The sequence below is a fragment of the Colletotrichum orchidophilum genome, assembly GCF_001831195.1.
Source record: "Colletotrichum orchidophilum strain IMI 309357 chromosome Unknown Scaffold_23.1, whole genome shotgun sequence".
Lineage (NCBI taxonomy): Eukaryota > Fungi > Ascomycota > Sordariomycetes > Glomerellales > Glomerellaceae > Colletotrichum > Colletotrichum orchidophilum.
In genome coordinates, this window is record NW_019172979.1 from 361,049 (window position 1) to 383,100 (window position 22,052).

The following is a 22,052-nucleotide window of genomic DNA, read 5'->3' on the forward strand; positions in this document are numbered from 1 at the left end:
CTTGGGTTCAGAGGCTATTGCGTGGCGATTCGAAGATCAGCGCAACATCTTAACACATATTCAGGGATCTCTGGAAAGGCTGGCTGAAGCGATGCTTTGTAGCAATTTACCCGGAAGAATTATCGGCCAAGATTCCTCCACACGGAGGACGATCCGGCCAAACCGGGGTGTTCGAGATGCATGTTCAGCCCCTCAGTCTCATGATTCTCGTAATTGACGTCTGCGAGCTCGGATACGCGAGCAATTAGCCCGAGATCGTCCCGGAGGATGAGTAGAAAAAGGAAGCAGAGCTGTTGTGTTGTGCGATGCTCTATGAGGAGGGAAGTGATCAGCCGAGGGATGTGGAGGTAGCGGTTGGCAGACTGGCTAACCTGGAATCCCAAACTGCACAACTAAGTCTCCTGGCAAGGGCTATGAGCTAGATTGCGGGGAAGCCTATGGTCGTTGTGTGTAGACTCGGTGAAGATTTCTTGCTAGTCCCGACCCTCATTTTGCATGGATCAGGGTCAACTCAATTGGAACGACAAGTGTCTTCAAATTGACATCAGGAGAAACAGCCCTTGCTCAAATGAATTCGAGAGCTCTAACATCAGTCGAACAGTACGCCGAGCACAGGTCATTTAACTTAGCGAATTTTGAAGTAGGTACATCATTTCAGGTCCCATGATTCTAGTTCCTCTGCAGTCTCTTATTCCCTTTACCTTAAAGGTCTTGCCTATCAGCTTCTCGTCACTGAGTGACATCGACCTGTATAGAGACCGCATGGCTTCTCGCGATGGTCAACCTCTACAATCTCATAGTGGTGAAGATCGTCAACGCAAATGCCTGTTGAATGGTATAGTGTGCAGATGTGCACTTACTTTGAAGGTCGTTATAGACTTGACTGAAGCATCCTGTTGACCCCACGACGTAGGTACATGTATCTAGTCACGGCATTCGATCACATGCATGGGAAAATGCCGCATCTATACAACGTTGTATGTTCAGAACTTGGAAAATGGCTGTGTGCTTTATGACAAGGCTGGGCTCATGAAGGGCATACAAGAGCCGCTGGTCCGACAAACAGAACTTGATCACCTGGCCGTTCCTGGACCGGGATGGAAGCTTCTCACTAGAAGGTAATCCCCCCCCTGGCATGTGCAAAAGCAGCTAGCTTGAGCCACTAATCCGGGGATCTGTGGAACTCGTGGAGAGTTGCAATTGAACCTCGGCACTCGGGCTGTGGTGCCGATCTCCCGACGTCAACCGACGGTCTTAGCGCAGCTTTCACCTGCTCAGGAGAAGCCCGCCGGACAAGGAACATTGTCCGTAGCATCTGAAATCCATCCGCCCGGGCTCACAACGTCTCATTGAAAGCCACTGCATTCCGCAACTGTCATCTCATCTCGCGGCCAGCAATCTCAACAAACTCCAGTCTCTCCAAAATGGTTACCGTTGCCAAAAACGCGCCACGTGGCGCAACCAGCGCGCCGCGCCAGTCGCTGACCATTGTTGACAACCGCACAGGAAAGTCGTACGAGCTACCCATCACCAGGAACTCCGTGCTGGCTACGGACATCAAGAAGATCAAGGCAGCTCGCGGCAATGACCGCGCCGAGGACGAGACTGACCAGGGTCTCCGAGTCTATGACCCGGCCTACATGAACACCGCCGTGGTCCAGAGCAACATCACCTACATCAACGGCCTGGAGGGCATCCTCCGCTACCGCGGCTACCCTATCCAGCAGCTTGTCAACAAGTCGCATTTCCTGGAGTCAGCTTTCCTCCTCATCTACGGCGAGCTGCCGACAACGTCACAGTACAATAAGTGGCAGGATGAGATCATGCACCACACCTACATCCACAGTGACATTGAGGGCATGTTCAAGTCGTTCCGTTATGACACGCATCCCATGGCCATGTTGCAGGCGTCCTTCTCATCGATGGGTGCCTTCGCGCCCGAGTCGAACCCCAGCTTGCAGGGGCAGAAGCTGTACACGAACGCGGCTTCCGGCGACGTCGAGGCCCTCAAGATGCTCGACAAGCAGATCCTCCGCATCATCGGAAAGGCTCCCACGGTGGCCGCTGCCTCGTACCGCATGCGCCAGGGCAGACCCTTCAACCGTCCGGCCCAGGGACTAAGCTACACCGGCAACTTCCTCTACCTGCTCGACCACCTGAGCGGGCACGAGTACCAGCCTCACCCCGTCCTGGAGCGGGCTCTCGACGCGCTCTTCATCATCCACGCCGACCACGAGGTCAACTGCTCCACCGCCACGGTCCTGCAGGTCGGCTCAAGTCTCGTCGACCCCTATAGCGTTGTCTCCGCCGGCTGCGCCGCGCTCTACGGCCCCAGCCACGGCGGCGCCAGCGAGAGCGCAATCCGCATGCTCATGGAAATTGGCAGCCCCGAGAACGTGCCGGCTTTTATGCAAAAGGTTGAGAAGCGCGAGCGGGTGCTCGTCGGCTTCGGCCACCGCGTCTACAAAAACGTCGATCCCCGCTCCACCGCCATCCGGCAGCTGGCCGAGGAGGTCTTTGCCGTGACGGGCCGCAACCAGCTCCTTGACACGGCGCTGGAGCTCGCGCGGTACGCCCGCGAGAGCGAGTTTATGAAGAAGCGCAACCTCTACCCCAACGTCGACTTCTACTCCGGCCTCATCTACCAGGCCATGGGCTTCCCGCTCGACTTCTACCCCGTCCTCTTCGCCGTGCCCCGCTGCGTCGGGTGGTTGGCCCACTGGAGGCAGCAGATGCTCCAGAAGGGAGGCGTCAAGATCTGGCGCCCGCGCCAGTTGTACATTGGCGAGGGGGAGCGGGAGTACGTTGACGCGGACAAGAGGCAGGAGAAGCAGAGCAAGACCGTGTTTGACGAGCCCGTGCAGGTTAGCCACGGCGGCGACAGCAAGAGAAATGAGCTTGCTACGTTCAGGGATGAGATGGGACATGCTTGGAAGGGCCGTTCCAAGCTTTGATGCATTTGCTTTCAATTTCTTTTTGGTTCGGTGGCGTACGGATTACACATCTCAGACACAGGGTTTAGGATTGAAGCCATACATGTTCGATTAGGAAGACTGTTACAATACGATCACATCTCTATTGACTCATCATCCCGGCCTGTTGAGCCGCCTGCTTGATTCCATCCTCGATTTCCTTGTTGCTCATCTTCTTCAGTCCAACCTTTTCATTCCAGCTCATCTTTTCGAAGCTTTCGCTCCCTCCATATCCCTTCCCATACATCATCTGGTAGTAGAAGTCAATCCAGACTGATCTATCCCCCTCGGCAAACTTGACTTTGGCGTTCTGGTAAACCTCCTCGACATCAAGGTTCTGCACGGCAAACTTTTGACCCGTCGCCTTCTCTGCCATCTCCGTCAACTGCTTCTCACTGACGGACGCCGAATGGATGTACACAGACTTATTTTCAGCCTCCTTATACAGCCCCCCTTCATCACGAAGAATCTTGGCAATCGTCTCAGCAATATCCGAAATCTTGGTCGTCCCGATCAAGTTGTCCCCACCGTTGTGGTACCTGGCCGTCTTACTTCGAAAGTTGGGACCCAGCCCGCCGAAGCTGAGAACGGCATCGAAAAAGGGCCCGTTGTTGACACTCATCCAGCTCGACCTGTTGTCGTTCTTGGCGATCTGCTCGACGAGGTAGCGTCTGGCGCGGACCTTGTCTACGACGATGGGCAGACCCTCGGCGAGCGGCGAGTCCACGTTCGTGCTATACTCGGAAGGGACGATGCGCTTGACGCCGGCGGCCACGGCGGCGTCGATCCACGGCTTCTGGTTCTCCAGGACGATGGGGTCTGGCGCAGCCGAGATGACCGCGTCCTGGCCTTGGAAGGCTTTGGTGAGAGCGCTTACGTCATTCAAGTCGAGTTTGATGGACTTGGCTCCCGATGGGACGGTCTTGGTGGACTCGGTCCGCTGAATGGCTGTGACATCGAAGCCGTGTTGGAGCAAGGTCTTGGCTATTTGAGAGCCCATCTGGCCAGTTGCCTGAGGTAGGGAAATTTAGTCTTTGGCCACGTCAAAGATGTTGAAATGAAATGAGAGGGGATGGCATGATGACTGGACTTACGCCGATTATGGCAACGTTGCGGATTGGGTTGGACATAGCTGGTGAGTTGAGATGACGTTGATGATATATCACGTTAAGATAAGAATCGATGATCGATAAAATCAAAAATTAAACAATGATGATGTCGATGGTCAAGATTCTAGCCAAGGTATGTTCTCATGGAGGTTTTATGAAGCATGCAGGAGGCCGAGCGCTACTGATGCGAGCAACGCAAAGTCCGAGCGGACAACGCCAATTGTCCGAGAACCGAAGAAACTTCCAGCTTTCCTGCCATGATACAAGGAATTGGGAGAGAGAAAATGAAAATAACTGATAAGACCTAACAATATTTTTGGCCGAGCATTTATTCAATGCGCAGGATCTCCGCGTCTTTGTCACTACTAAGCTCAAGCTCTCAACATGAATATTAACATAACTACAAGTGATACATTAATTCTATGACTTCTTATGCTTACAAATCAGGACAGCGCGCCCTATGATCGATAATGGTGAAGGAGGTGATCAGTGTCCAACCGAGACGACAATCCCAAATTTCAATTCTGAGATTGCGTTTTGCCGCGACATCAAATAGTCTCGTTGCAGGATGCGAACGTTAAACAACGGATCCACCACATGCAGCCAATTTGTTCATTGGCGCCGAATATCAAAGCAAACATTCTTGGCATCAAATATCTGCAACTGAGAACAACGTCTTTACAACGGGGACTTTTCTTTCCCTCAAGTCAGACAATGGTCATTGCGTAAGAGTGATAGGAAGATCTACCGATATTTGTATCGAGCAAGCCAACGTTTAAGTCCTCCTTCATCACGGTCAACATCAACCATGAAGGAACGAGCGGGTTTATATTGCGGGAGTGGAAATATGTAAATACTCTGTAGAGACATCTAGGCGAACTAGTCTCATGAGGACTCAAAAAACCTGCTGTTCTGCTTGCTAATTTGATTGCTCACGCAGGACTCTTAACAGCATTCAAGGGAATAATCTATAAAACTAGGCATTAAGCTTGAGCAACAGCCACAGAACTCGGTGCAACTTTGGCATTTGAGAATCAGACCCCGGATGATGTCAATGGGGCAAAGCCAAGTCTCTCGCTAAGATGCCTTCTGGGCACGCCAAGCCACTTATGAGCCGAACAGCCGCCGACTTGACTGGGCCAAGTCGAGTTTGAGGCCAGAAGTTCCCTACAAATATCCACATCTGCTTCGCATCCTCCGAAGAACACAGCCACGCCGATACCGAAAAGACGGCGTCAATGTGCCCCGGGTGACCACCGCGAACGGCCGAAGAGTCACCCACGAGCATGGATCTCCGCTTCTCTCTCGCCCGAATGCTATCGCAGAGAAAAACAAACCCGGACTGACCGATGACCACGTGCCACCGTCTGCGGTACGGTTGCAAACAAATCCGATTCAATCCTGGCGGGCGGGCCCCGAGCCCGTTGATATCCACATCCCTCCCAGGGCCGTAAGGCTTGTGCAACGAGTCTAGTCCGGGACCTCGTCCACCTATCAGACCAGTCAACATCCTCATAGCGTGCCGAGAAGCCTTGGATTTCTCTCGGCACAATGGTGAGCTTCGCCAAGATGCAATGACGCGGCTCTGAGATCCGCGCCGTTGCCCCAAGGTCGGCTCCGGATGACCATAACATATTACCAACTCATGTCCCCCCCTGCTTGATGGAATGATGGACACACTGGCGCTGTGTCTTTCTCTTTTTCTCCTCGTTAATTCTTGCCTTTTTAATCCCACACATCTGTCATCGCGATCTACGCGGTCAAAATAACATTGTTCTGGCGAGGCACGAGACGATGACCGACAAGATCACCGCCGTTGCGCCGCGCAAGCCAGATATCGGCCAGTCTTCATCAAAAGATCCCTTTAGCAAGCAATTCGCCCAGCAGCTAGAAGACCATGAGAAAGAACTGGATCTACGCGACGATACCGTCATCCAAAACAACAGATTCGCATTCACGCCGACGCAACTTCACAAGCTCATCACCGCGCGCAATCTTTCAGCACTCCGACGCTTCGGTGGTCTCCCTGGCCTCGCAACTGGCTTGCGAACCGATCTCGCCGCCGGATTGAGCGTGGACGAGACAAGCCTCGACGGCACAATCTCGTTTCAAGAGGCTGTTGCCGCAGGGGAGGCCCACCGGGCTGCCGAAATCACTCACCTACCTCCATCCACACAACACAAGCACGGTCTGAAGCTTGACTTGGATCTGATCCAACATGAAGCCGAAGCCTACACCGACCGGAGACGCATCTACGGCGAAAATAGGCTCCCAAAACGAAAACAAAAGTCCTTTCTAAGGCTGGCATGGATCGCGTTCAACGACAAGCTCATGTTCCTCCTCACAATCTCAGCTACAATATCTTTGGCGCTGGGAATCTACGAAACAGTGGAAGCGTCTGACGACGAGCCGAATATTCAATGGGTTGATGGTGTGACTGTGGTAGTAGCTATCCTGGTCATCGTGTTCGCCAGCGCAGCTACGGATTGGCAAAAGAACGTCCGGTTCGCTAAGCTCAACGAGAGAAAAGAGCAGCGAGATGTCAAGGTCATCCGGTCCGGCAAGACGCAGAACATCTCCGTGTACGATGTGCAAGTTGGAGAGATCATGCATATTGAGACTGGAGATGTCGTTGCAGTCGATGGAGTACTGGTTCAGGGTTCGGGCATCCAGGTCGATGAATCCTCTCTTTCGGGAGAGTCTGAACTTGTACACAAGAACGTGCCTAGCGAGAGCGATATTCACAGCCAGAAAGCCCACAGGTCTTCGGCGACTGACCCTTTCATTCTCAGCGGGACGACGGTATCTGGCGGCGTCGGTGCTTACTTGGTAACATCAGTAGGAACCAACTCGACGTACGGCAGGACGTTAATGTCACTACGAGAGGATGTCGAAGAGACCCCTCTGCAGCAAAAGCTGGGAAAGTTGGCCAAGCAGCTCATCACGTTTGGTGCCATTGCCGGAATCATCTTCTTTCTCATCCTGTTTATCCGTTTCCTCGTCGGGCTCCCGACAATGCAAGGAACGCCCTCTGAAAAGGCCGAGACGTTTTTCAAGCTGCTGATTCTCGCCGTCACTGTCGTCGTGATCACCGTGCCGGAAGGTCTTGCCCTTGCAGTCACGCTTGCTCTCGCTTTTGCTACTACCAGGATGCTCAAAGACAAGAACCTCGTGCGTCTGATCCGTTCGTGTGAGATCATGGGTAACGCCACATGCATCTGCTCGGATAAGACGGGGACATTGACACAGAACAGTATGACGGTCGTCACTGGTAGAATCGGCCTCTTTGAACGCTTCGGCGACGCGCCGAAAGAGATTGGCAATGATGATGTGAAGAAGGACCCGAGCACCGACGACGCTTCAGACCAGGAAAACCCGAGAGTCTTGCTAGAATCCTTGAGCGGCGATGTGAGAGCGCTGATGAAGAACAGCATCGCGCTGAACACGACGTCGTTTGAGAGCGATAACCCGAACGATGCTGGTTTCGTGGGGACTAGCACCGAGACTGCTTTACTGAGGTTCAGCCGCGAGTTCTTTGCCATGGGACCATTAAGCGAAGAGAGGGCCAACAACGAGATTGTCGACATGTTCCCCTTCGACGCGTCACGCAAGTGGATGGCGGTGATGTCAAAGCTGCCCGATGGTAAACACCGGCTTCTCGTCAAGGGTGCGGCCGAGGCCGTATTCGACCAGTGCGCAAATGTTCTCAAGGACCCAAAGGCCGGACTCGCCGTTCGGCCCGTCACGACAGAAATACGCGACGATCTGCGATCGACGATCCGCGAGTACGCCAAACAGATGCTCCGACCGATTGTCATCGCCTACAAGGACATCGAGGCCCCGTTCGAGAACCCGGAAGACCCAGACTCGATCAAGTTTGAGGAGCACTTTGGCGACATGACCTTTATCGGCGTGTTTGGTATCCGCGACCCCCTTCGCCCCGAGGTCCTCGATTCCGTGCGCCAGTGCCAGGAGGCCGGGGTCTTCGTGCGCATGGTCACCGGAGATAACTTTCTGACGGCAAAAGCCATCGCGTCAGAATGCGGTATCTATTCAGCCGGTGGCCTGGCCATGGATGGGCCGACGTTCCGGAAGCTGACGCCCGCACAGCTGGATCTGGTCATTCCGCGGCTTCAGGTGCTGGCGAGATCTAGCCCGCAAGACAAGTTGCTACTCGTGACTCATTTGAAGGGGATGGGAGAGACGGTTGCGGTAACTGGCGATGGCACCAATGATGCTTTGGCTCTCAAGGCCGCGGATGTAGGCTTTGCTATGGGGATCCAAGGAACAGAAGTCGCTAAAGAAGCTGCGTCTATCATTTTGCTCGATGATAACTTTGCCTCGATTGTGAAGGCTTTGGTGTGGGGTCGCACGGTGAACACGGCTGTAAAGAAGTTCCTCCAAGTAAGTGATTTTTGTCTGCTCTCGACTCAGCGGAACAGATGTTAACAAATAATTAGTTCCAATTCACAATCAACATCACCGCGGGTACTCTGACTGTTGTCTCTGAACTGGCAGGAGACTCCATCTTCACTGTTGTCCAACTCTTGTTCATCAACCTCATCATGGACATCTTCGCCTCGCTCGGTCTGGCAACCGACTACCCCTCACCAGACTTCCTCAAGCGCAGGCCCGAACCACGCACGGCACCCATCGTAAACATCACAATGTGGAAGATGATTTTGGGCCAGGCAATCTACCAGCTGGCAGTCATGTTCACCCTCCACTACGCAGGAGATCAACTGTTTCACCCCACCACAACTGCCGAGCGCGAGGCACTGCAGACGATGATCTTCAATATTTACGTCTGGATGCAATTCTTTAATCAGCACAACTGCCGCCGTGTAGATAACAAGCTCAACATCTGGTACCAGGGCGTCCTCCGCAACCCCTGGTTCATCGGAGTGCAGTGCGCCACTTTGGCTGGCCAAATGATCATCATCTGGAAGGGCGGTCAAGCATTTGACACCCGCCCCCTCAATGGTGCGCAATGGGGTTGGTCGATGCTCTTTGGAGTCTTGGTGATCCCACTAGGCGCATTGATACGGCAAGTTCCTGATGAGTACGTTTATGGCTTCTTCCAGGCTGTCAAGCGAAGCTTCCTCAGCACAGTACACGTGCTCTCCAAGGTCCTCCCGTCAACGTGGCGGAAGAAGGCCGAAGAAGAAGTGGAGGATATGGGAGCGGCTCAGAGCTGGGTCCTGCAGACGGGTGCCGCCCTTTTGCGGCCGATGAACTACGAATGGGGCAGTTCGACGCCGCCGCCTGGCTCAAAGCTTGCGGGGCGGGTGTCGAGTATACCTGCTGCACAAAGAGAGGCGTTGATTCGAGCTGCAAAGGCGGGCACGGGAGATAACGAGATGGATGTGCCTGCACTGATTGATGCGGCACGTTATGCCAAGGTGGAGTTGTCGTATGGTCTTGAGGTTCATCCAGAGACTTCGGAGGAGGATCCGATCTTGCTGACATCCATTGGAGTTGATGGGAAGAAGTGTCCGCCGAGCCAGGACCCAGAGATATTGCGTTACTTACAACGCCCGTCATGAAGGCCTACTTGGATCTATGTGCTGCTTTCCTAGCATTGTAGAACAGCAGGTGTTTGTTGTGGCTGCCGCGCTCACGCGTTGACAGGTCACAGATAATGACGCCCGGTACTATTTGTTTCTCATGGTGGATGGCACTTTAATACCTTACAGAAACATATACGTACGTTCACGAAGTAATGTCAGATACCTAGTACCTATGTTAGTTTAGCCTAGTTGTTTGCTGATCTTTCACTCAACCTCTTATATCTTCCGAAAGTGACCCATCCAATCGATGATCATGCTAATTGAAAGGACCACATGGAGGACTGAAAGGCATTAGGCCCACTGGTCGATCTTCAAGACGATGCTACCACGCTGTGTCGTATTGCGACGGCAACGGAACGTATCTGGCCGGCGACTTCTGCCGGTAGACCGGCTATATTGGTCCTGAATTGCCAAGTCTTATCAGTTAATGCTTCAATGCCACACGAGTGTGATAATACTTTCGGCGTGACCAATGTTTTTCTATGCCAATATTGCTTCCGTGAGGCTATATATTTTGAAGTTTGGGTCAATAGATGTGCCGAGCCAGGATAATCAATGCACGGAACGAAAACTCATGAGAGGAAGGCCCGATGTAATATCAAGAATATTTTCTGATTGCCAGAAGTCTTTCGGCAAATGAACTACAGGCGAAAGATTAGAGTTGGGATACGATTGAGAGGATTTGGAAGACCGCATGAAGCACCGAGTTTAGCAAGCCATGACGCGCTTAACGACAAGGGGGCCGAGGACTGCGTAGGTGTAGTTTATAAATGAAGTGGTTCCATGCATCGCCTAATCACCCTACTCACGATCTTACGGTCGTTCAAACCCTCCAAATTCGAGACTTCACTGAAAATTGCCCGCATCACTTGCTGTTCCATTAGGTCAAGCCATTATGAAGCCGAGCATTTTTGTATCTCTCGCAGCATTAGCGGCGAGGGAAATTGCCGCTCATGCCACTTTCCAACAGCTTTGGGTTGACGGTGTTGATATGATACGTCTCGACCTTTGCGAGGCGAAAGATACAAGGCTGACTTCCTTTTTAAGGCTCCCAGTGTGCACGATTGCCCCAGAGTAACTCGCCGGTCACCAACGTTGCTGGGAACGAAATCAGATGCAACGTCGGCGGGACGAGCGGCGTGAATGCCAAATGCCCGGTCAAGGCTGGGGGAACAGTCACCGTCGAGATGCATCAGGTAACGATATTAATCCTTCATCATCACCGCATCATCATTTGATCGCTGAGACATGACTTCAAAATAGCAAAATGGTGATCGAAGCTGCAAGAACGAGGCCATCGGCGGAGCGCATTATGGCCCCGTTATAGTCTACCTCAGCAAAGTCGACAACGCCGCCTCGGCCGACGGTTCCTCAGGCTGGTTCAAGATCTTCCAAGACGGCTGGTCCGCCAAACCAGGCGCCGGCTCCGGCGACGACGACAACTGGGGTACCAAGGATCTCAACACCTGCTGTGGCAAGATGGACATCCCCATTAGCAGAGACATTGCCGACGGCGATTACCTGCTCCGCGCGGAAGTCATCGCCCTTCACGCGGCTGGTCCCTCGGGCGGAGCGCAGCTATACATGACGTGCTTCCAGATCTCGGTCACGGGTGGCACGGGGGTGGACAAGCCTGCGACGGTTATCTTCCCCGGCGCGTATAAGGCCAGCGACCCTGGCATCGCTGTCAACATCCACGCCAAGCTGTCTGGGTATACGGTTCCCGGCCCTGCTGTTGCTTCGACCGGGACCACGAAGACTGCGGGTTCGGGATGCAGTGGTTGCGCGTCTACCTGTGATGCTGCCAAGGGCCCTGTTGGCACGGCGCTTCCTGTGTCGCCTGTTGGTGGAGGAGGCACTTCTCCTGGAAACGGTAGCCCGCCATCGTGTACTGTTCAGAAGTACGCACAATGTGGTGGTCAGGGTTGGACAGGTTGTACTACCTGTGCGGTAAGTCACCCAGCTTGTTACATCCGCATCCCGTTTCTGCATGTACAAGACTGACACTTGCTACTTGCAGTCTGGTTCGACTTGTCAGGGCGTTTCAGCACCGTACTACTATCAGTGTGCTTAGCCTTCCTGGGTCCAAGAGTTGGAATTGCGACCCAGCGCTCTTAGTCTGAAGTTCCCCCTTTGAAGAGATTCACTGGTGTATTTGAAAACACGTTAATGGAGGTACAATTGGGTCACTTTGTAGTCCGTATTCAAGTCAGATATGAGCACTACTACTAAGTAATTAAGATTCATGTCGGCCATTTACCCAATATCTACGTAAATGGCTTTCAATGGTTCCGGCCTCAACAAGCTGCCAGCTGGTGCTAGATGTGATCAAAAGCCTTTGGCTTAGGTATGATCCACAAGCATCCTTGATGTTAGTCTTTAAAAATCTTCTTCCTGTCATACTTACTCTTCATACTCTAATTCTGTTCCCATAACAGCCATAATGTTGATGCGGCTCTGCTACTTCTGACCGCGTAGGCGACTTGGAAGCTCACCCCTAGGCGGCATCATCAAAGACGTGATCGCTATTCAAAAGCCACAACGCGTTGAGCGCGCTTTCACCCCGATGTCTGGCCGACAGCAAAGATACATGAATAGGCGACAGCGCACCTGTGGCTTCTGCCGCTCCCGAAAGACTGCATGTCGGACCAATCAAGCGCCACCATGCCGCTTCTGTGTATTACACAACCGACAATGCGGCTTCTTCGAGGCTGTGGCGCCGAGGAAGTTTTCCACATCTGAGGAGGGTGCTAATGCTGTCAACGGGTCGAGGTCATCTCAAAATGGTTACATCATCGCCGACAATGCCAAGTCCCTCGGAGCTTCAAGCTGAACCTCTAAATAGGCAGCTTTCATAGTTGGACTATGTTTGAAATTTAAACTTCAGTACTACCCAATCTGAGTTCGAGGCTATGTTTCAAAAATCCGCGAGTTCCAAGCATGCCTTCGACCATATGGAAGAGGAGCACAACTTGTCAGTCAGGCTTCGTGGAAGAGGCCGAGTATCCTTCTGGTGACAACCCGCAACAACTAGGCCTTAGCGGTGACATGGTACCTCTGTCCTGCGGCACTACCGACTTGACGAACGCGGCATGTGTAGCTTCAAGGAGCTTGCTATTCACTCAGTGCAAGATCAGCCAGCACCCAGCAAGTTTCTCGTATCGCAGTAGTCCATCCTTACTCGTCGTAGACAAGAGACTGGCTCGAATCAGCTGCGATGGGTTAACATTGAATCATGTTGGCGAATCTCATAAATACGAGCCTAGATGAAGCAAAGACAACGACACTGAGACGCATTGATTCTCTTCCAGGCCTTTATCGCCGAACCGGAGCTTCTCTACTCCTCTTTCAACCTGCTCGTCGCCGAATCTACATCCCATTGGCGGTGTTGAGATGGCCGATCTGGGTGGAGAATACGGCCAAAATCTCCATTTCGATGACGGTAATGCGTTCCATTGGCGGCGTTCTTCGAGGCTATCAATCTTGATAGGCCAAATAATACCACCAATCAAAGCTCATAAGAATAGCCCAACGTTATCTATCATATCTATTCATGCTTGCCCAGGGGACCCCGCTTTACTCGTCGTGCCGCATCGCGTCAGGAAGTTAGCAATCAGGACTGGCGTCACGGTCATGTATATGACTCCAGAAAATGCCCCTTCATTGTAACATGTCTTTCGATGACTAGCAAACATAAACTCAGCTTCTTTTTGTACCTTACTTTAGTTGAGTGTGCATGATGACCGACACGAAGGACAACATCACTGGCTTAGAAGAGGCACAAGTGCAGTCTGATGTGCCCCTCAAGTTGCCTGCAGAACAATGGGAAAGTCTAAGGAGAGTCCCGGATCATCTTCCAACTGTTGCCCTGTTGATTCTAGTTGTGGAGGTACGTAACTTGACCCCTGAAGTCCAAAATTTTCCCAAACTCTTACCTCGCTTTCTCAGCTCGGGGAACGAGTCACTTATTTCGGGCTTAGCGGCCCGATTCAAAACTACATCAAGTAAGCACTGCACAGGCTTTGGAAACTGCTGATATTCAGATGCTGGAATCTTTGACTGATTTGAATCATCGATAGCAATCCATATGATCCTTCCTCCGATCTGCCTGGGGCCCTCGGCCGCGGTCAGGCGGTAGCCACAGCGTTGGGCAATTTCTTCAAGTTTTGGGCCTATGCATCCACGGTCATTGGAGCTATCATCGCAGGTACGCTGATATTTAACTTCTAGTAGACTTCGCCAAAAGTTTATGTTTCCTTTGAACGAGGAGCTCTGACATCCAGCACTGCAGACCAGTACCTTGGAAAGTTCAAGGCGATTCTAGCTGCTTGCGCAGTGTACATCGTGGGTCTCGTCATTCTCGTTGCAACTGCAACACCTACATCTATTACAAGCGGCGCAGGTTTCGGTGGTTTGATCGCAGCGATGATTACCATTGGTCTCGGCACAGGTGGTATCAAGGCCAACGTGACGCCAATGTGTGCGGAACAATACCAGAACTCGCACCCGGTTGTCAGAACTTTGAAATCGGGTGAGGAAGTACTGGTCGATCCTGAACTAACAGTGCAGAGACTCTTCATGTGGTTAGTCAATATGCAGTGCACTTTTGGAACATAGAAAGCGAGATCTTAACGCTTGCATAGGTTTTATTGGGTTGTCAATATTGGAGCATTGTCACCATTGATCACTGTCAACGTCGAAGCGCACCATTCATTCTGGCTGGCATATCTCATTCCACTCATGTAAGAACAACGAAATCCCGCGACTTCGGGGAATCGCTAACACCCACAGCGCTATCATCATTTCCACCGGCATTTTTATTTCGGGACAGAAGAAATACGTTAAGGTTCCCCCAGAGGGCTCTGCTATAATTGACGCTCTCCGTGTCACTCGTATTGCTATCGAGGAAAATGGCTTCAAAAACGCGACTCCTTCGGCTTTGAGAGAGTCCGGACACGATGGCAAATATGCTATTGCAAGTGAGACCAGATATACCGATGGATATGTCATGGATGTCATGAGAGGTCTGAAGAGTTGCAAGGTCAGTAGACAAACAGTCCTCTTCCATCGAATGAAGCTGATCATATGATGCCATCAGATGTTCATCTTCTTCCCTCTTTATTTCATCTGTTGGATTCAAACTTGGAATAATCTCATTTCCCAAGCGGGTGAGATGGCCCTGCATGGTACCCCGAATGATTTGCTACAAAATTTGGATCCCATCGCCTTGTGCATCTTCATACCCTTCTTGGACAGTGAGTTTTTTCTTTCGTCATTTCGAGTACTCTTATGGTGTCAATATTGATCAGTACTTCTAGTGATCGTTTACCCCATGTTTCGCAAATATCGCATCGACTTTGATCCAGTCACCCGGATCTTTGTCGGCTTTCTCTTCGCCTCCATCTCTATGGTCTACGCCAGTGTCCTGCAATACTACATCTATAAATCCCCGCCCAAGAGTATCCATGTCTGGATACAAGCACCCGCTTACCTACTCGTGGCGTTTTCCGAGGCGTTCATCATCGTCACCGGGCTGGAGCTAGCCTTCACCCAAGCTCCAAAGAAGTAAGCCTATCGGCCTTACTATTCGGCCTGGATTCAGGGGTTCTACATAAGTTCCTATTGCTGACAACGTCATTTCTCTTAGTCTTCGTTCGGTTGTGTCCGCCCTATTTTGGTTGACTATCGGCATAGCCGCCGCCATTTGCATTGCGCTTGCGCCTGTTTCGCAAGACCCTTACCTTGTTTGGATGTATGGCTCGTTGGGTATTGTTGGGTTTGTGTCAGGGTGCGTGTTTTACGCATGCTTTTACCCTGGTCGAAAGAGCACAGTGATGGAGCGAGAAGTCATTATCGAGGGCACAGAACCTTGGCCTAGGTAAGGTACTCAAGTTGGAGCACTATTACAGATTTAAGTGTGAGCAAAGATGGATTTGATCAGATTCAATAGTTACTGAATTGGAAATATAGAGTAATTGCTAAATCAAGACACCTTAGCAATGCAATGAGCGACTATTGCCCAATATGGGATATCATTAAATTTTGGTATTTGCCGTCAGGCATCCCCGTCACCCAAAACTCGGGATGCGGATAGTTCCAGACGCTTCCATCGTGACCTCACTTTGAACATCGCTGCGCCTCTTATTAAACAGAGGAAGAGGGAGATATTGAAAGGTCTCGGGAGTGATGCTCGGCGTGGTGGCCGGAGGGTGATAAGAAAGGAGTGTGGGCGAGAAGACATCGCTGCTAGCAGTGCTCGCGACGCTTGTTTCGGAAATGGAGCTCTCCGTCGTGCTGGCGAAGCTCTTTCGGTGGTTCATCTCCGGATCGGGCTCCACCTGCTGATGACCACGGATCCAGTGAAGCCAGTCCAGGATGGGCGTGTGGAGGCCCTCTGGCATCGTGCTCTCAGGGCTGAGGGAAGAAACGTTGTGAGTCGACTTGTGCGAGCCGGGACTCCGGGATATCGTCCTTCGGGCGACGTCTCTGCGGCCGTGCCACAGCATTGATGACATGGTACTCTGAGACGCCCGGGAAAGAGCGCGAGTGGGCGTCTTTGGCGTACGTAAGCCGGAGAAGACGCTGGGTGTGGAGTTGCCGCTGCGAGACGAGCGAGTCGGCCATCTAAAGATGCGGATAGGTGATGGCTCAGGGATAGGAGGCGGCGGAGGAAACCCAAAGGTTCCTGTGCCTGCGAGCGATTGAACGTATTGCTGTGCTTGGGCGTATGAGAAAGGTGTGGCTGCATATGGGTTTGTTCTCGGTGTGTCCTGGGTTTGGGGCGACATTGGTGGCTGGCTGGAAGGCTGGTAGCCAGGTTCAGGGTGTTGGATGGTGGATTCATCTTCACTGGCAATGGTATGATTTTCGGTCATCTCAGTTTCAGTCATCTCAGAGAAGCTGTGATCGATATGGTCGCGGAAAGGCGAGGCAGGACCGTACTCGTTGTTAGGACTCTCGGGAGCGATGGGTTCATGGCGTTGGTGTGCCGCTCTCCTCCTCCGGCGGCAGCACCAGAATATCAAGAGTGAGAGTCCCATCAATACTACGATACCCACTGATATTCGATTAGTATCAACGATGTCAGGGAGTGCTGCTGCAGAGATTCACTTACACACAACCCCGGTGGCAACCAAGGGTCCCTGGTTGTTTGATGGTGGCTTATTCTCATGATTCGACGCCGGTGTTTGCGTGGTATTGGCGACATCAGATCTGGTACTTGATGCTTCTCCAGCCTCAGCACTGATCACGCCTGTTGCCGTTCCCTGTGATGTATATGCCTGTGACAGCACCGGTGATGAAGCTGCATTCTCAGCTGCTGCTGGGACAGTTGTGACAGCTGCAGGAGGTGTAGACGAAGCAGCAGCAGCAGCCTCTATTGAAGACGTGGTTGAAGCTGCCGGAGGGTTCGCCACCGCAACTGTTGTTGGTGATACCTGAGCTTCTTGTTGCGATGTTGTTGCTGCCGCTGCGGGTGCCTGAGCTACCGGTGTCGTAGCAGCTTGCTGCTGCTCTTGTTTTGTTGTTGCTGCTGCTGGCGATGCAACGGGTTGTTCTGCGGCCGGTGATGTCGTCGCGGGCACAGGAGCAGCGGCTGCTTGTGTCGTAGCAGCCGGTGCGGCAGCAGCCTGCGTTGTGGCCGCTGCCGCTGGTGTACCCTCTGCCTGGACGTTATCCTGGGTTGTCGTCGCCGGCGACGACAATACCTGACTGACAATGTTGCCGGGTGCGTTGAGGATGTCGCCTATCAGGCCGCGGTTGAAAAGCTTCTCCGCGAAGTGGTGCCGCCTCCCGTGGATCCCTTGATCAACCATGGTTCATTATTATCCAGGTCCAGCTGTTTTGTTGTGTATAAGTATGTATGTGTATTATTAGGCGATTGATATGTGGTTGTTTCTCCAAGCGACATTCAGCAAACGCCCGCTTGAAGTCTCAAATGCGCCTGTCATGCAGCTGTGTAAGGAAATCTATAATTGAAAAAGAAGCACCTTAAACGAAGGAAGCCCGATCACGAACGAACGAATGACTGAGGTGAGGGGGAGGGAAAACACAACAAGTAGGATCAGAACCTCTCAGCTCGCAGACAGTTGCGAGAGTGAGGGTATTAGAGACAGTTACTCCTCGTCCCGTCGGCGGCAGGGGAAGGGAGAGGTTTGAGGTCAATGCGGACATGAGGATTGCACTAGCTGTGATGAGGAGGTCCGAGCCTTGTCGTTCACTCGCCTCCTCTAGACTGAAAGAGGCACAGCTCCAAGAATTCCCACCGTCAAAGCTACGGACTTGGCCCCATCACCCAAGGACGTTCCCGCCAGTTTCTCTCCTGCGCTCTCCTGCGGCTGGCGGGTAGGCAACCTTGAGCTAGCCTAACCGGTTGCGAGACACGGCGGCCTCCTATGATACAGCTAGCGGTTACACCGGAAGAGTGGCGTTTGTTGTTTGCTGAGGACGAAAGGCGCTAATCGACGCCAATTGTCCATGCGGCTGTGGTGACTAATCCCTGGTGGGCTGGACAAAAGGTCTTCATTTGACAAGTCTGATGGAGTATTGAGCCTCCTTCATACATCTTGAGTCAGAAATGGATTGAAAGGGGGAATGGAGGGAGGGTGCCTTGTAATTCAGAGACATGATCTACGCGTCTTGATCAAGGAGTGGTGGTGCGTCCCGTCATTGAAGAAGGAAGCTCGATATGCTTATGTTTGTTTCTGTCTCAGCTAAGCCTTAAACATACAAGATCCCGCTGCAGGGTCAGAAAAAGGAAAAATTCAAAACTTGCATTTGCATGTGCATGCATATGTCTTCTTGACTGCGCCCCTGGACGCACAGATGATGCGATGCGGACATGGAGTGTTCATCCCATCCGTGTCCGCACATCATCCCGTTTTCTCACTCCTGGTGGTGACCACTCTGGGGCCTTAGCTTCCCTCACAACGTCTGAGGGTCGGGCGGCGCTCCCAGTTACTTATCGCGGTGACACAACATTCACTCTGACCTGCCAGGAGACCTGACAGACTGTCAAGGGCGGTAGGCGTGGTGTGCGGTGGGTTGGGGAGCGGAGCATATTTTGTCCTTAGAACCCTTCGTGTGTCGAAGGCGCGACGTCCGTCTACAGTCTCTTTCTATGGGGCAGCCATCATCTTAGTCCCAAAAGGGATTATCTTGCGACCACAGGTGATCATGAGTCGGCAAGTTGGCTACGGTTTGATCGTATTTACGCGATGAATCCAGCCGCGATCCACTCACGAGCACATCATTCCATGCTTACTTTCTTTCATCTTCCTGACTCGGGCCATTAGAGTTCTTCGTCAAGGGAACTTTGAGAGAGGCTAATGTCATTGCATATGTCAAGAGACATGACACTTCTTGGCATTTGGATTCACCAATCTGGCTGCCCTTCCAATTTCTTCGATATGTACCTAATTAAGTAACGTGTTGCGCTACTCGGAACTGTTGCGAGGTGTCGCGTTATGACACTCGCTCGCAAAATCATGCACATTGATAATCACAGAACCGTGGGCGATAAAGAGGTTCATGACATGGTTTCAAGAGGACGAATTATAGTCCATGGATGTCCAGTAATCCATTTGCATCATTTGGAGCATATCGCTGATAACATGTCAGCAACAATGAGACTCTGACAGCCTCTGGGTGGGCTGCTGGATTGGAAATAGGCCGATTTGCCTACATAGGTAGTACTTAATGCTATGTTGTATATAGTAGATCATCTCCAATTTGTCTTCGGTGCATTTCATGCTGCTTGAGACTCAATTTTCCAGCAATGATAACAAGCCAAACGAGCGTAAGCAGAGGGTCACACGCACATGTATGCCGTTACTCATCCCAACACGTATGGGCCAATGGAATTGTTCCTACATGCGACAGGTCAAGATGGATGCGCAGGGAAATTCGAAAATCCCTGGGTACTTATATAACTGTGTATGATTATTGATATTGACAAAGAGTGAACTAACTCCGAGTCATCTACGGCTCACAAAATGGCCATCTCCACGCTTGCGCTCAGTGTTATAGGCGCTTTTCTCGCATACCTCTTCATACGCCCTCGCCTCCAGAGCTCCAAGTCCAACATCAACTTTCCCCCAGGGCCTCCAACTATTCCGTTCCTCGGAAACCTTCACCAAATCCCTTTAACAAAACCCTTCCTCCAGTTCGCGGAATGGAACCGCACCTACGGATCGCACGGCCTCGTGGGTTTGTCTCTCGGACCCGGCAGCAAGGCCGTCGTGCTCAACACCTGGCAATCTGTGCGCGATCTCCTCGACCAGCGCGGGGCCCTCTACTCGTCCCGGCCGTACGTGCCCATCGTGGAGTACGTGGTACCCCCACCCGGCGACATCCATCTCGTCTTCATGCCGTATGGGCCCAAGTGGAGGAAAGCAAGGAAGACGATCACAGACTTTTTGAGGGACGAAGAGGTTGACAAGCTGGTGGTGCTGCAAGATGCCGAGTCTTCGCAAATGATGCACGAGTTGCTTTGCGAGCCGGCGGAGTACCACGAGCATATTCTGAGATACTTTGGTGCCATCATCATGTCTAGTGTCTTTGGTACCCGCGGAAGGGACTTCAACGATGAGGGAAAGATCAAACAGTTTTTTGAGTGCCAAGCGGAGTGGGCGGGCATGCTCGATCAGGGCGCCGTTCCTCCGTTCGATGTTTTGCCATTTTTGCGATATGTGCCGGATTCCATGACGCCTTGGCGAGGTTGGAAGCAAAGAGCCGCCGACCTCAAGTTCAAACAAAATGGGCTGTATCACGACTTGTTCGAGGATGCAAAAGCGCGAATTGGTCAGGGGAAGGGCGAAGATAGCTTTGTGGCAGGGCTTTTGCGCGATAACGAAAAAGAGGGGTACAGCGATATCGAGTTGGAGTACATTGCCGGTTTCCTAATGGAAGGAGGCTCAGACACCACAGCCGGTGCTTTTGAGACTTTTGTGCTGGCAATGGCTGCGTATCCGGATATCCAGAAGAGAGCCCAAGCGGAGGTCGACGCAGTCTTTGGTGAGAACGGTGTATGTGTTGAACATCTCAAGGCAGAAGTTTTGCCTTACGTCAAGGCTTGTTTCCTCGAGGTCAGTGATCCATTCATGGGCATTTACAATCATGCTTGGTGCGCTAACTCATTTCAAAGACTCTCAGATGGCGACCAGGATTTCCCCTAGCTATTCCTCACGCCACAACTCGTGACGACGCTTACAGAGGTTATAATATCCCCGCCAACACCACAATCCTCATGAATATCTGGGCCATCAGTCATGATCCAGATGAGTACGAAGATCCTGACTGTTTCAAACCGGAGCGATTCTTGCATAATGCACTGGGAATCAAGGGCGGTGAACGAACCTCTGAAGAAGCAACTATAGATCAATCACGAAGGCCTACCTACAGCTTTGGAGCTGGACGAAGAGTCTGTGCCGGCCAGCGAATGGCCGAGAACAGCATGTTGATGACAATTTCAAAGCTCCTATGGTGTTTTGATGTCGTGCCGGGGGATGCAATGCCAGATACTTCGATGCAGACCGCGTTCAAGGATGCGATTCTGACTGGACCGAAGGCTTTTGATGTCAGCTTCAAAGTTCGTGGTGAGGGACGACAGAAGATTCTTGTTGAGGAATGGAACAAGGCGGACGCATGGCTCAAGAGATTCGAGTAAACCGCAGGAATTTCAACGGGCTGTTGTTCATGCCGGAAGAGACTTGCCGGGTTTGCAATTGACTTCCAATGGCGTCGAAACTCATAGATACAAGCCACCGAAGAGCGAGAGGACTTCGTCTGGAATGTGCCATTTTTTCACTCTATTTAGACTGAAGTTTAATTTCGTTTGCTACGCAATGAATCTAGACTTGCTCCAGCTCGTAAGCATCGAATAACTTACAAGGCCACCCGAAGACGTCCTTATTCTGCTCGGTAGAAAATATACGATTGCAGCTGCTTTCATCCCAAAGACAAAAGACGATGTTGAGGGAATTCCCTCGTTACCTGTCCGCTGGAAACTAGCAAGCTTTAGGTTGGGAATCCAAATGCCTTGTCTCATTACATTTTGCGAAGGTGTGGAGGTCCAGACCATCCCCATGCCGACTATCGCCGGTTCCGGCATTCGGCACATGGCTTGTGGGCCACCCGCGCTTCTCGAACGCGCATTTCCTATCAGAATTCCATCTAGATCTGGCCGTTCTCCATGGAACCAAATGCCACGTTTTCGGATGTCTTGGCGCCACGACCATTCTAGACATTCAGCTGAGCCTCAGCTGCGGTCTTGAGCTGAAGGGATTGTTCTAGATGAGATTTCAAGGTTCAGCATTCGAAATTATTAAATGCCAGCCAGACCCTCGTGACATCTGCCGGCATTCTATCGGCTCACCATCACACTCAAACGATCAATCAAGTCA

The 22,052-nt window shown here is 51.9% G+C and overlaps 8 protein-coding genes across 8 annotated transcripts; 6 read left to right on the top strand and 2 right to left on the bottom strand.

The window, feature by feature from the left end:
- Positions 1–1,424: 1,424 nt before the first annotated feature.
- On the top strand, positions 1,425–2,954 carry CORC01_03819 (uncharacterized protein; the record flags this gene model as incomplete). The annotated part of the gene is made up of 1 exon (XM_022615468.1): positions 1,425–2,954. The coding sequence occupies one exon, from the start codon at positions 1,425–1,427 to the stop codon at positions 2,952–2,954; it is 1,530 nt and encodes a 509-aa protein (XP_022478133.1).
- A 121-nt stretch (positions 2,955–3,075) lies between these two features.
- CORC01_03820 (uncharacterized protein) lies at positions 3,076–4,102 on the bottom strand (the record flags this gene model as incomplete). The annotated part of the gene is made up of 2 exons (XM_022615469.1): positions 3,076–3,984; positions 4,067–4,102. 2 exons carry the CDS (start codon positions 4,100–4,102, stop codon positions 3,076–3,078), a joined length of 945 nt encoding a protein of 314 aa, XP_022478134.1.
- Positions 4,103–5,875: 1,773 nt separating this feature from the next.
- Positions 5,876–9,627, top strand: CORC01_03821 (calcium-translocating P-type ATPase; the record flags this gene model as incomplete). Its single annotated transcript, XM_022615470.1, has 2 exons — positions 5,876–8,485; positions 8,542–9,627. The coding sequence occupies 2 exons, from the start codon at positions 5,876–5,878 to the stop codon at positions 9,625–9,627; spliced, it is 3,696 nt and encodes a 1,231-aa protein (XP_022478135.1).
- Positions 9,628–10,546: 919 nt separating this feature from the next.
- On the top strand, positions 10,547–11,725 carry CORC01_03822 (fungal cellulose binding domain-containing protein; the record flags this gene model as incomplete). The annotated part of the gene is made up of 4 exons (XM_022615471.1): positions 10,547–10,634; positions 10,699–10,847; positions 10,915–11,601; positions 11,672–11,725. 4 exons carry the CDS (start codon positions 10,547–10,549, stop codon positions 11,723–11,725), a joined length of 978 nt encoding a protein of 325 aa, XP_022478136.1.
- Positions 11,726–13,387: 1,662 nt separating this feature from the next.
- CORC01_03823 (POT family protein) lies at positions 13,388–15,220 on the top strand (the record flags this gene model as incomplete). The annotated part of the gene is made up of 8 exons (XM_022615472.1): positions 13,388–13,540; positions 13,600–13,655; positions 13,731–13,858; positions 13,943–14,234; positions 14,295–14,393; positions 14,443–14,692; positions 14,750–14,906; positions 14,970–15,220. 8 exons carry the CDS (start codon positions 13,388–13,390, stop codon positions 15,218–15,220), a joined length of 1,386 nt encoding a protein of 461 aa, XP_022478137.1.
- A 181-nt stretch (positions 15,221–15,401) lies between these two features.
- Positions 15,402–15,533, top strand: CORC01_03824 (H+/oligopeptide symporter; the record flags this gene model as incomplete). Its single annotated transcript, XM_022615473.1, has 1 exon — positions 15,402–15,533. The coding sequence occupies one exon, from the start codon at positions 15,402–15,404 to the stop codon at positions 15,531–15,533; it is 132 nt and encodes a 43-aa protein (XP_022478138.1).
- A 186-nt stretch (positions 15,534–15,719) lies between these two features.
- On the bottom strand, positions 15,720–17,465 carry CORC01_03825 (uncharacterized protein; the record flags this gene model as incomplete). Its single annotated transcript, XM_022615474.1, has 2 exons — positions 15,720–16,708; positions 16,766–17,465. The coding sequence occupies 2 exons, from the start codon at positions 17,463–17,465 to the stop codon at positions 15,720–15,722; spliced, it is 1,689 nt and encodes a 562-aa protein (XP_022478139.1).
- Positions 17,466–19,643: 2,178 nt separating this feature from the next.
- Positions 19,644–21,316, top strand: CORC01_03826 (cytochrome P450; the record flags this gene model as incomplete). The annotated part of the gene is made up of 2 exons (XM_022615475.1): positions 19,644–20,735; positions 20,795–21,316. 2 exons carry the CDS (start codon positions 19,644–19,646, stop codon positions 21,314–21,316), a joined length of 1,614 nt encoding a protein of 537 aa, XP_022478140.1.
- Between the last annotated feature and the right edge of the window lie 736 nt (positions 21,317–22,052).